General features: G+C 45.6%; 1 protein-coding gene across 1 annotated transcript; it reads left to right on the forward strand.

Moving 5' to 3' along the window:
- The first annotated feature begins 1,434 nt into the window (after positions 1 to 1,434).
- HUS1 (HUS1 checkpoint clamp component) lies at positions 1,435 to 7,664 on the forward strand. Its single transcript, XM_054385036.1, has 8 exons — positions 1,435 to 1,486; positions 1,822 to 1,949; positions 2,494 to 2,670; positions 3,254 to 3,361; positions 4,283 to 4,357; positions 6,276 to 6,375; positions 6,717 to 6,848; positions 7,582 to 7,664. Exons 1-8 carry the CDS (start codon positions 1,435 to 1,437, stop codon positions 7,662 to 7,664), a joined length of 855 nt encoding a protein of 284 aa, XP_054241011.1.
- The last annotated feature ends 6,066 nt before the right edge of the window (positions 7,665 to 13,730 follow it).

The following is a 13,730-nucleotide window of genomic DNA, read 5'->3' on the forward strand; positions in this document are numbered from 1 at the left end:
AAAATAACTGATTCTGTATCATGCCCACTGCAGCTTGTGCTTCCAATGGTGGTCTCTGATGGTCTCCCTCAGTCTGCAATGGTGTCCAAAGCACCCTGCTGATTATTGCCAAAGTTTGTTTGACATCCCTGGCCTCACCTCCAATCCTCAATAACACAAGCAGCAGTGCAGGAAGTCCAACAGGCTCCAGTGGGCTCCAGTGTTCTCTCGTGCTCTCCTCTCAGCTCTTTCAGTATCCAGTGGTCTCTGGCAGGCTCCATGGAACTTCAGGGCTCAGGGCAGAGGAGATACCACTCCTCTGGGGCTGGGGATTCAGACAGCATGCCATGTGTCAGTGTATGACCTTCCAGTTCCAATGCTAACCCTGGCAGGAATCAGGAAGTTACGGTGTGTGTACTCCATGCAGCCCCCAACCTCCCTGACTCAAAGATTACTGTGACACCTGATTGTGGCGCAGGCCGGAATTTCTGAGGTAATAACAGGCTTGGAAAAATGACAAATTATCTCTGGAATCCACTCCACATACAATTCAGCAGTCTGTCCAGTCTGAAAAACGGATGGGAGATGGCATCTAACAATTGATTATTGGTACTTGAATGCTGCTGTAGCCTCGCTAACAGCTTCTGTACTAAACACTGCAAACTGAACAGCTACTTTGCAAGCATCTCCCAGGGATGGTAGCACAAGATGTTGAAGTTCTGGTCTTTATGGGCCCCCTAGAGGAAAAGGATAAAGAGAAGAATCAGCTTTTACATGGGAGGGAATACAACACCCCTTTAACAGACTTCACAAATGTACAAACATGCACCCACAATTACTCATTGATGATGCAGAGATGTGGTGCTGAGGGGCATGGCTGACTCGGTAGATAATGGTTGGATTCCATGGTCTTAAAGGTCTCTTCTGACCAACCTCAATGATTCCACTCATGCTGTGGTTACTGAACTTCTACAAACAGTCTCACTCCCTCAAGATGTGAAACTGTACCGATATATTATAGGTGATATTCTGATCGGAGGAACTTACCCTGAGATAGTGGGGAAAGCAACAGCAGCAATTCTATATAAAGCAGAATCTGATATCCTGCCCCAGAAAAGTTGAGGACCAAGTAAAGATGGGCTGATGGTTTCTGCTGCAAAAGGGCCCCTTCGCTTTGAAGATGAAAATTCGTTGAGCTATGGAGGCAGGGACTCACAGCTGTCTTGGACTCATGTCTCCATCCCGGAGGCGCAGAGAGGTGTGCTCTCGGGGACGCTTTTCCTCCTCACTCCAGCGGTGCTGTGGGAGGAGGCCAGCCGGGCCCCGCCTCGGTCCGCCCGCCTCCTTACCGCGGCAGAGCGGGGTCCGTGGCACACCCCGGCCTGGGGGCAGGACACCGCTTCTTCAGCGACCCGCTTCTGTTGCCAGTCGGTGCGGCGGGTGGCAGGCGCCGCCATGCGCTTTCGGGCTAAGATCGTGGATCTCGCCTGCCTCAACCACTTCAGCCGTGAGTGTGCCAGGGCGGAGGAGGGCGGGCCGGGCCGCAGAACGGCTGGGCCTACAGCGAGCGGCCGGGGCCGCCTGTCCCGGGGAAGGGAAAGCGGAGGGGCTGTGCGCGCTGGCGGCACCGCGCCGTGGCGGGCATCGTGAGGCCCAGGCCGCGGGCCTAGAGGCTGTTTCCGGGGGGAGGCAGCGCCAGGCGCTTCCCTTCAGGCAGAGGTGTCTGGAAGCTCCTGCAGCAGCACCAGTTGCCTGTTTGGCAGACGGAACGTTTCTCCCCTGCCCCTCTGTTTCGAAGCGTGCGAAGTGGTTACCTCCGTAACCTCCCCCTCCCTCTGCCAGGTGTAATTAACACAATCGCCAAGTTAGCCAAGACCTGCACTCTGCGCCTCACTGTCAGCAAGCTGTATTTCATCCTCTCCGATAAAGTAGCAAATGGAGGTGTCAGTATGTGGTGTGAGCTGTGCCAGGTAAGCCCCGGGAGGGTCCATAACACATGCGTCGCTGGAAAGCAGAGCACGAAGTTGGGTCTGGTGTGCGAGGCATTGCTCGTACACCACACGGGGCAGGGCTCTCAAGGCCTGGCTGGGCACCGAAGGCACTCTTCCTTGGCAGGGTTGCCTTTTGGTTGCACAGGCCAGCTGTCTGGCTAGACATCCTCTTTTCCTTGGTTGTCACCTCAGCATAAAGCTTTCGTGTGGGCCTACCCGAATCTGGAGACAGGAAAGCATTAATTCATTCATCAGACCCCTTGTTTTGAGGACTGATAAATGCTAAGGGAAGATCTCAAATTAATAGGTTTAATCTGAAGCAATGGGTCTTCGTTCTTCCACAGCCTGGCTTGATTCCTGCAGATGATGCCAGGTAGAGGAAACCTCCCAATTGTAAACATTCAGTTCTAGGCTTGAGGTCAGATAGGTAAAACTTGTCCTTCTTTTTTGTTGGTTTATTTGTCAGTTGTTGTTGTTATTATTACTTGTTTTATTTTATTTCCCAACTTTCAAAAAATTGCAGGGGAATTTCTTCGACGAATATCAGATGGAAGGAGCAGCTACAGAGCACAATGAAATCTATTTAGAGTTGGTGCCTGAAAACCTTTCAAGAGCGTTAAAAACTGCCCAGAGTGCTAAGGCAGTGAAGATGAAGTTGACGAACAAACACTACCCCTGTCTCAGAGTTGCTGTGGAGCTAGTAAGTGCAGCCATGCTTTTATCTCCAGTATTAAGGAAAAGCTCTTACAAATTGAGTGCCTTTCCTAAGATCAAATAGAAATTGTTGTAGTCTTTGATGTAAGAGAAATCATGCCATTTCTCCATTTCATCAGCCTTTCCTGCCACTGTGGCACATAGAATGAGTTTTGTATTTTCCAAAAAAGCAAGGACAAGATGGTGGAAGAATGAAAGCTATTGAAATTATTGAAACAACCTTTTCTAATACCTTCTTGTTTTTTTCCTGGTTTACTTCTGATTGTCCTGCCATTCCATTTCAAAATGCTGTCTTCCAATTATTTTTTTTTGGTTGTTGTTAACAGCACTCATTCACCTCTTCAGCTCTAAGGGTAGCTGAGAGATACTAGTGACTAATAGCTCACAACTTCTTCCTTAATTCAACAGAGAGGTCCCCTTAGTAGTGGACTGATAGGAACCTATGGAAAACTAGGACTGAGTGTCTGGGGCACTCAAATTACAGTATTTCTCAGAGTAGGTCTGAAAAATTTGAACTTGGAATTCAAGATCTGTTTTTAACTGCACGAGCATCTTCTCTCTCCCTCAAGCCATCCTTATCGAGCAGCAGTAGGATTGTGACACATGACATTCCTGTGGGGGTTATTCCCAGAAGACTATGGAACGACTTCAGAGAGCCCAGTGTGCCAGACTTTGATGTAAGCCACTGTTTTATATTCCTTAAGGAAAGGGGAGGTTGCAAGTGGAATGCTATTGCTGCAGAGTATACTGCCAGAGAGGAGGAGAAAAGAAAGTGGGAAGGCTGGAGGCTAGAGGTTTGAAAAGAGTTAGGACATGGTTTCTATCTTGGCAACAGAGCAGAACCTCTAAAACATGGTGGGTGGTTACTCATTTTTGTGGTGCTACCTGGGGTGGAGGAAAGGAGGAGTAAAGGAGTTGCATGGCTTTAGGTAGGAGCACCTCCAAACCACATAGGTTTAGACAGTTTTAGCTGTTTAGGTACAAAGTGGTCCAACTAATCTGTTCTTTCTGAAATTTCATGGCCTGCCTGGCAGAGTTAGATAAATATTTTTATATATCCTCTCTATGTCTTTTTTGACTTTTAGAAGAGATGCAAGGAAAAGTCTTTGCTCCTTTTTGAGATTGTAGATGTGTGCTCCCTCTGTAGCTAAGAGTGTTTCAATTCTGAAGACATCCGACTCAGGAGAGGCGTGATGTATTTTGTTCTGTTAGTTCAGATTTACACTGAGGCAGTCCAGAAATGGTGACAGTACCATGGGAATCATGTTCTTTCATTTTTGGCCATAGTAACTATTAACTCCTCAGCAATACAGATGTTAGTTATTGTGAGAATCTGACCTCCAAAATCCCATCTCTATTTTGAACACAGATTTGGAATAGTGTGTCTGAAGTAATTGCTGGAGTGAGGGATTGTTGGTATAGTGGGAAAGAGTTCCTCTGTTCCTGAGTCATTTGCTGATTTCAGTTAAATATTTTGCCTTTTGCTCTCTGTGGGTGATAGAGAACAAAACAAGACAGAATCGAAGAGAGGAATAAACGCACCACATCCCAGCCACACTTGAAATGTTTGTGTGAATGCAGTTTTTATGTCTTTTTAGGTCAGTATTTACCTACCAGTGCTGAAAACAATGAAGAGTGTTGTGGAGAGAATGAAGAATCTCAGCAATTCCATTGTAAGTTAAGACACTTCAGGTGTGTGTCCTGTGGACGTTTTATCTCAGGTATAGCATGTTTCTCTGTTGTCCAAACTGGTGCCTCTGTGTTAAATCTAGTTTTGGTGTGTGTCAAACATTGACCAAAAGGCACCTGAAGACTGTATGAGGGTTGGAGAGAGTGATACCATTTGTTTTAGGATTTACTACTGAAGAGCTTGTCCTGGGATTCCCAGAAAGTGGTGTCCTTTGTACTGAACCCTTGGAAGAACGTAGCATTGTGTTGCTACAAGCCACTCTTTATAGCTGGTAAGAAACTGTAGCCCTTCAGGGAGCTAGCTGGAGACTTACCAGGTGATTTTTATTAAGGAAATGCTTTTTAAGTGAGTTGTGTGTCTTTGTGAACGAACCTCAGGTAAACTTGAGACAAGATTTAAAGGAAATACTGCTAATAGCTTCTAGGTGTCAGCCTGTGCTTTAGACTCCGACATGGTGGGTTTCCAGCCCACCCTGGATTTCTGGAATGCTGGTGGGCCTTCCCTTGAAAGAAGCCCTCTGCGGTTTGCCAGAAAAGTGGTTTGCTTGTTTGTTTGATTGGTTGTAGTTTTAGATTTTTGTTGCTCACAGTCATCAGAATTGCCTGACGTGAAAGTAAGTAAGCTTAAAGTTTAGGAACGGTTTAGTTTTGGGGCTGTTCATACTGATTTTGATAAATGGAAAGTTTTCTGTAAACTGTGAATCCTGAAACTGGGACAGTCTCAGTCTTCCAAGTCTTGGAATTCCGAGTTGAGAGATTACCCTGGCAATTTTGCAAGTGACAGTCATTGCGCAAGTACAGGAGTGAGCACTCTAAACTCTTCTCCTTTGCCAGTCTTTTGGAGGGGTTATTTTTTTCCTCTCTCTTTCCTTCCCCCATGCCCTCCATGTTTCTTTCCAGTGCTGGGGATCTCTTCTCACACAGGACAGCTGTATGCTGGAATTGAGCTTTGGTGTCCGGTAGCACTCAGAAGAGGTAGCATATCAGCACTGGGCATATCCACCTTCCTTGCCTCCTGCTCCAAAGCAGGAAAATAAATGCATCTCTGTGAAATAGCTTTGGTAGCTCTTAAGGAAGCTATATGCATCCTGTACATGCTATTATTAAAGAACAAAAACATCGAGTGTCACAAATGTGCTAGATGCATCCTGGTGAAGATCATTACTACAAGAAGGGCTTAAAAACTCTTTCTAACAGCACTTGGCCAATGCATGGGAACATTCATCTGTGGGTATCTCCCATTCCATAGAAGATTCTGGTTGTGATTTCAGCCTCTTTTAAAATGATTGAGAATTCTTCTAATCACAGAAATAAAGTACTTAGATGTGCTCCATTGTGCTTGGGATTTATGTAAGATCATAGATGAGCCTTCTTCTGGTTGGACACTTTGTCAAGATGGAATTTGAAAACTTTCAGCACTATTCTAGGAGTTAAAAATCCTGCTTGCACTGGTGCAGCTGTTTTTTTTTTTTTAAGTCTTGGAAAGCAGCACTGCAACTGCATGTCAATTCTTGGCACATCCCATTTACTGTGTATGTCGTATGGACTCTGTAGGTGCCATTGTTGAAGAGCTGTGTGGAAATGCAGGAAACCTTGTATTGTCCAGCTTCAGTCTCTTACTTCTCAGCATGAGTTTCCCAATGCCAGTACTCATTCTAAAAGTACTGAAGAACAAATTATCTTCTTTTTGTAATTTCAGGGAGGTTGGTTTAGGATAATTCACACAGGAATGATGAGAAATGTATTTTATGGCTGAACATTCAAATGCTCAAACCATGTTAAAAAAAGTACAGTTGAGCTCTGAAGGCAATGCAGTGCTTCTGGAACCTTGTATTTGAGCAAAGCTGCACTGTAATTCTGCAGTGCAAAAGTGGCCTGCCTGAAATTCTGATTGTATTGCAGGTGATTGAGGCAAACTTGAGTGGAGAAATGAATTTGAAAATAGAAACTGATTTAGTGTCTGTAACAACACATTTTAAAGACTTGGGAAATCCTCCCTGGGGTAAGTTTCCCCTTTTTTCTTGCCTCTGTCTGATCTCATTACTTAAGTGTGGTGCTGGTAACAGTATTCACCTTCTGTTAGTCCTTATGAAATAGTGTTATGTACTTTGAAGTCTTCACATGGAACCTTAAAAAGAAAAGTGGTTAATGCCTGTTCCTTGCTTGTGGAGGAAATCTTTTCCAATATCCTTGGCAGCTTTGTAGGAAAAGTGGGCTTTCTCTTCCTTGCACTGCTGTTCTGAAAAATGTTTTGACTTCAGTGATGATCAGGTGTGTCCTTATAGGTGTTGAAATTCCTTCTGATTGATGTTTTGATGAAGCCTTGTGTTCTTGTGCTTTTAGCATCAGAGGATGGGTGTCCAAGTTCTGCTCCAGACAGAGATTTGGAAAGTATGGCTGAGGCACGCATAGATATCAGGAAGCTGCAGCAGCTGCTTGCTGGACAGCAGGTCAACCCCACAAAAGCACTGTGCAGTAAGTTCAACAGTTCTGCTTGCAAATGCCTGCTCAGGAGGTGTTTGCCATACTTGTAGTCTCAGTAGAACTAGCGAATCTTGTCCTTTGCCTGTTTGAAATTTGACTGGTTTTACTGTACATGAAGACTTGTTAATAGTTCTATTTTTAAGCAGTAAACTTCAGGCTTTAGATGTTTGGGGGAGAAATCTTTGAAACCAAGTTAAGCTAGGCCATATCAAGCTGAATACTCAGGCTGGCTACTCAGGAGTGTCTTCCTGTTGTCTTTTGAAGACTGAGGTATTACTTTTTTCAAACTCTGAAAGCACAGCCCTAGTTTCTAGCAGAGAACCTGGGATTTACTGATCTTTTTGTTTTGTTGTTTTTTTCTCTTCTTACATTCACCCCTAAATCAATTCTAATACCAAAACGATTTTGATGCAGCTTGTATTTCCAGGCATAGAAATATGTTCTTTGCAACAGGAGTCTGTGCTGGGTTTTATATTGTGTTAACTGTCTATATATGTACTTTTTGGTATCAGCTTTCATTAGACTCTTCAGAGTGCTTCTTAAACCCTCAAGGACTTAAAGATTGCATTATTAGTATCAAAGATTACATTATTACTATGACTAGCCGTCTTTCTGACAGACGTGGTAGAATCATATGGTGGCATTCCATAGGAGATGTAATTTTAAAGTATTTTTTCATGGTTTAAACTGAATTAGTGGTGTGGGGTTTTTTTTCTCTTTACAGATATTGTAAGTAAAAGAATCGTCCACTTCATCTTGCTCCATGAGGATGTTTCACTTCAGTATTTTATTCCAGCACTTGCCTGAATGTTTTGGAGTCCGGGTCACTTTCTAACCAGAGGCCTTTTCCATGATGCCTGGAAACTCTTGAGTTGCTGGATGTGATATGCTGTTAGATGCAGCCATCAGATGGACAGCACATCTGTACTTACAAAATCATTCAGAAGATCTCATCTAGAAGTCCATTTCTGTGAAGAGTTACACACTGTGAAGTAGGCAGTGCTGGCAATCTGACATCTATAAGCGTGACAGGGGACAAAGCTGAGATTTTTATGTACTTTTGGGATGCTTTGAGCTACAGGGAAGCAATGTAATAATATATTTTTCGTTGACAAGAAAGGTAGAATTGATGCCTGGAGCTTTTGCTGGGTGTACTCAGCTCCAAGGTAGGGGATCTTTGAGCAACCTTTCATACCTCCACAGGAAGGAAAGCCTTCTGGAGGGCTAATAGATTGGTATTTTCCTGGACAGGTAATCAAAGACTTTCTGAAGTGGTACTAGATTGACTTCTGTTCCAGCAGTGTTATATGTGGTCTGGATGCTGCTGCATCAGCAGAAATGTGTCTGAGGCAGAGAAGCTTCCTGTGGCTGCCAGCATGGTACAGGGTTGAACAAATGTCAAGGAGCACCAACAGTTCAGTGGCATCTGTTTGTAGCTGTTTTGTTTGATCTCACTTGCTCCAACATACTTCAGTATCTGCTTGAGCTTGTGTGCTTAGCTCTTGGCCTGAGAGGAGGAGATAAAGAGTCTGAATTACCTCGTTCATGGGGAGAGTGAAGGTCTCAATGTACAGAATGAGTATCGTGTGAGGATGTGTGAACACAGCAGCTGGTGTGACATAAAGGGCAAGTTTTCTGTGGATCACATTTTTCTCTGGATGGATGGAAAGCATTGTACAACCTGGGTCATCATGGCATCACACATGGAGAGACTGCAGCTAGGCTTGACCAGCCAAGACCATGACTTAAGTCTCACTGACAGGAGTAGTGCCTCTGATTTTACTTCTGGTTATGTTCTGAGGTGTTTTCCTCCTTATTCCACCTGCGATTGTACTTTTATTCAGCAGTGTTTTCATAGCCTTTGGTGTTTCACAGGGTTTTGAATATCTTGTGAAACTTATTTTAGAAATACTAAATCTTTGCTGCCAAATGGGTCCAGGAGTTTCTGCTTGATTATTGTCTAACTCTTGTTGTTGCAAGAAGTGTTGGGTTTGGGGGTTTCATTTTTGTTTCTGGTTTTGTTTTTCAAGGGACACTGAGCTTAATGGAGCAATTAATCTTTCTGCTCTTGCAGGTGCAAGTGGTCAAGAGAAGGCTCAAGCAGTGGCCTGAAAATGTGCTTCTGTGCCTTCTTCCACCCTTTCTATCAGACTAAACAGCAAGCATCCCGTTAGTTTTGACAGGCAACTGCATTTACCCACGAAGGCTGTGTGAGGTGGAAAAAGCTGTACAGCAGGTTACAGCAATTGCAGGGTAAGAGGTGTGTGGTAAATATTCCTGGGGTTTCTCCTGAGGAGAAGGGAATAACTGCAGAGTGTGGTACAGAGCATACACTATGAATGCAGGCTTTGAAATCTTTGGATTTTGTTTTAAAAATGCATTCTGCATAACCCGATAGAAATGGCTTCTGATGGGGTAGCAGAAGAGCTAGGAATAATGGCCTCTTGGCTATGGGGGCTCTATGACTGCTGTTTTAAAAAGAAGTTACAATTGCAAGAGAATGTGCTGGTGGTCTTTTTATTTATTTATTTTGTAAATATTAAATAAAAGCGGGTGCAATGGTGGCATGGGTCAGGAGTGTGCAGTGAGATCTGAGTTTCATATTCTGGAAGGGAGGAGGTGGGGTGGAGTAAGAGTGGTGAAGTCTTTCTAGTTTCAGTGCTTTCTTGTCCTCACCTAAATACAGCAAAAGGATACAGCTCAGCCCTGTTGTCCAGTTGATGTGTTCATGCTGATCAGAGGGAAACCAGCTGCCATCTGTGAATGCAATTGTCAGAGCCCAGAGGACACTACTGGGCCTTAATGACCCTAATCATTCTTACCAGGGACTGACCCCTACCCACCTCCTCTCCATGGGTCATAGAATGGCTTGAGGTGGAAGGGACCTTAAAGATCATATAGTTCCAACTGCCCTGCCATGGGCAGGGACATCTCCCACTAGACCAGGTTGCTCAAAGCCACATCTAGCCTGGTCATAAATGCTTCCAGGGATGAGGCGTCCACAACCCCTCTGGGCAACCCTTTCCAGTGTCTCATCACCCTCATAGTAAAGAACGTCTTACTAATGTCCAGTCTAAATCTACCCTCTCTATTTTAAAACCATCAGCCCTTGTCCTGTCACCACAGGTCCTTATAAAAACCCTTCCCCCAAGCTTTCTTGTAGGCCCTATTCAGGTACTGGAAAGCATCTGTAAGGTCTCCCTAGATCCCTCTCTTCTCCAAGCTGAACAGCCCAAACTCTCTCATCCTCAGGGAGGTGCTCCAGCCCCCTGATCATCTTTGTGGCCCTTGTCAGGACCGTCTGCAACAGATCCATGTCCTTGTGTTGGGGGTGTTGCAAGGAACCAAAAACCAGACAAATACGGATTTATTGTAATTGCTTTGCATTTCTTCTGTCATAATGAATTCCAGGTTTGGATGTCATTTGGGAATATCCTGCTGCACAAGTAGTTAAGCTGTCTTGACAAAGCTGAACCAAAATGTGCCTTCACTCACTCAGGACAATTCTTCCCATGGATACCCAAACTATAGACACTCACCAAAGAGGGGATGAGGACTCCTTAGAGGAGGTCCCAGTATAAGGGAAGAGGACTGCCAGGCCACTTGCTGCATGGAGACCAACTTTCCAGTGCCTCCATAGGGGATTCCATTGATACCCTGTCGAGGGTGCATTATGGTCAATTTCTAATTAGTGGGAGGGCTGAGTCCTTCAAGTGACACATAAAAGCAAGGTTGGCATGTCTAGGCCCAGAGGCACTAGTTCATGTCTGCAAGGGGTTGAGCTGGTCTTTGTCTGGTGTCTGTCAGGTTTTCATGTTTGTCAGGGCCGTTGTACTTGCCACAAGGGTCTCCAGAGCTGGACACTGCTCCAGGTGGTGATCTCACAAGAGCAGAGGGGCAGAATTCCCTCCACTCACTTGCTGGCTATGCTTTTGTGGCAGCCCAGGACACGGTTGCCTTCTGGGCTGCCAGCACACATAGCTGGCATGTATCAAGTGCCTCATCAATCAGCACACCCAAGCGCTTCCCTGCAAGTGCTGCTCTTAATCTCCTCCTCACCCAGCCTGGATTTGTGCTTGGGATTGCCCCAACCCCTTGCACTTGGCACTACTGAACTTCATGGGGTTGGCATGGGCCCACTGTCAAGGTCCCTGTCTGGATTTCTTCCCAGCGGAATCACAGAATCAACTATGTTGGAAAAGACCTGAGATATCATCAAGTCCAACCTATTACCTAACACCTTCCAATCAGCTAAACCATCCAGTCCTTTTTTAAACACTTCCAGGGATGGTGACTCCACTACGTCCCCGGGCAGCCCATTTCAATGGCCAATCACTTTCTGTGAAGAATTTCCTAGCGTCCAGCCTAAACTTGCCCTGGTGCAGCTTGAGACTGTGTCCTCTCGTTCTGTTACTGGTTGCCTGGCTACAACCTCCCTTCAGGTAGTTGTAGACAGCAATGAGGTCTCCCCTGAGCCTCCTCTTCTCCAGGCTAAACACCCCCAGCTCCCTCAGCCACTCCTCATAGGGCTTGTGCTCCAGACCCCTCAACTACCCGTGTTGTCTTTCTCTGGACACTTTCTTCCGGAGAGGCAGCGGCGACGGGACCGGCTCCGGCACCGAAACCAGCGGCGATTAAATTAACTTGGCTTTTCTTTCCAGGCGAACGCGACGTTTCCCGGACGCGGAGGCGCCGGGAGAAGGGGAGCAAAGGCAGCGCGGTCGGCTCCCTCTCGCGCGGCTGGGGGCGTGCCGTGGTTACCGCGCGAGATACGCACGCGGGCGAGGCACCACGAGACTGTCCTCCCGGAGCGGCAGCGGCACCGGGACCGGCTCGCTGCCTCATCCCATCCCAGCCAGCAGCGCGCCGGGAGGGGAGAGAAAAAGAGGAGAGGAAAAAACAAAGAAAGTGCTAGAGTCAGTGAGCAGGGCGAGCGGGAAGCAGCAAACGGTGGTCGGCTCCTTCCCGAGCAGAGATAAGATCATGGCCACAACACGGCCAAGAGCCACAGAGCGAAGGACTGTGGGAACTCAGACCGAGCTCCCGCGCGAACACGCAGCTGTGCAGGTCACTTGCTGCGGAGAGTGTCTGAGTCTGGCGCTTGAACACCGCTTGTGTCAATTAAACGTCCTGTCCAGGCAGATGGTTGAACTGAGGTAGAGAGATTGAGAACGATCAGAGAGTATGAGAGTGACATAGACTGGTGAAGCCACAGTCTGAGGCCAAAGCAGCAGGAAGAGGCTCTACGAGTAGTGGAGGACCCCCTCTCTTCCTGTCACCAGACAGAAGGAGGGGACATAAGGGGCAAGGGGGAATGGAAATAGGTTCCTCCTCGGAGAGGCAAGCGAGAACCTCCTCAGCCCCCCTCACCTACCCAGTTGCCATTGTACAATAGGTATGGGGCTTTGGGACTTGACAGCCAGGAGAATGAAGATGGAGATAAGAACAGGTACAGTGCTCTGCAAGGGGAACTGGACAACGGTGAGGATGATGGTTCTTCCTGCTTAGAGGTGTCACCAAAGTCTAGTCGAACTGCCCCCTGCATTAAAACCTTCTTGGGTCTTACTAGATAAAACTTCTGCAGGTATTAGCTCAACTTACTACTGAAGCAAAAATTATCTCTGCCTTCAAGAAGCAATCTTGTTTGAGTCTGTGAACTGGTATAGAGACCTGTCATCTTTTGATTTCCTTGCTTTCTTTTGGTTACACACTGCTACATCAGTGATCCTTGTGTTTATGCTGCTTTAGAAAAATATTTTGCATATATGCTTGCTTTTCTTTCTTTCTTTCTTTCTTTCTTTCTTTCTTTCTTTCTTTCTTTCTTTCTTTCTTTCTTTCTTTCTTTCTTTCTTTCTTTCTCTTTCTTTTTCTTTCTGTCTCTTTTTATTTTCTCTTTCTCTTTCTTTCTTTCTTTCTTTCTTTCTTTCTTTCTTTCTTTCTTTCTTTCTTTCTTTCTTTTTCTTTCTGTCTCTTTTTATTTTCTCTTTCTCTTTCTTTCTTTCTTTCTTTCTTTCTTTCTTTCTTTCTTTCTTTCTTTCTTTCTTTCTTTCTTTCTTTCTTTCTTTCTTTCTTTCTTTCTTTCTCTCTTTTCTCTCTTTCTTTTTCTTTTTCTCTCTTTCTTTCTCGCTTTCTCTCTTTCTTTCTTCCTCTCTTTCATCTTTTTAGTGCCACAGCAATCCAAAAGGAGGGAAATTTTGATGAGACAAGCAAGAGAGGGTGCTAGAGAGCTGTAAAACGTGTGGCTGCTCTGCTAAGAAACACAAAGCTGGGAAAGAGAAGTAGGCCTCAGTTATGACACTTGTGAGCGCCTGCAGATTTCTTGTAGTCTTTCACAAAGGACATTTCTCAAATGGGCAGGTTGCCAGAGGATAAATGTAAGACTGGAATGGTTCCAACTTCGTAAGCTATAGAGGAAATACTGTTCTAGAGTATCATGAATGACCTGAGTCAAATCATTTAGGCACAGACCCTGAGAGATGCTGAACTCCACTGAAAGCCCTGAACAGCTTACAGGGCTGGGCTCTGTGCTCTGTGCGTCATCTGTAAGGCAAGAATCTTTGTACTGTACAGCTGGGTGCAATATGTGGTAAATAAACGCTTGGAGGATTTCCAGTGCTTTTGGATCCTCTGATGGAGGCCTATATGTAATTTCCAGCCTTCACTGCATAGGTATTTACTCAGGGACATCTTTGTTCATGCACCTGTCTCGGTGAATAATCAGGGACAAATGGCAGGGACAGACTGATGGGATTGTCCTCCCCACTCCCTCAGAGGGACACCTTTTGGTAAAGTTTGTGACCTCAGGTACACCAAGTTCTTCCCAGGGAGATTGAGTGTGTGACTGCAATCACATTTTGGAGCTCTAGAGTTGGT

Source organism: Indicator indicator, chromosome 11 (genome assembly GCF_027791375.1).
Source record: "Indicator indicator isolate 239-I01 chromosome 11, UM_Iind_1.1, whole genome shotgun sequence".
NCBI lineage: Eukaryota > Metazoa > Chordata > Aves > Piciformes > Indicatoridae > Indicator > Indicator indicator.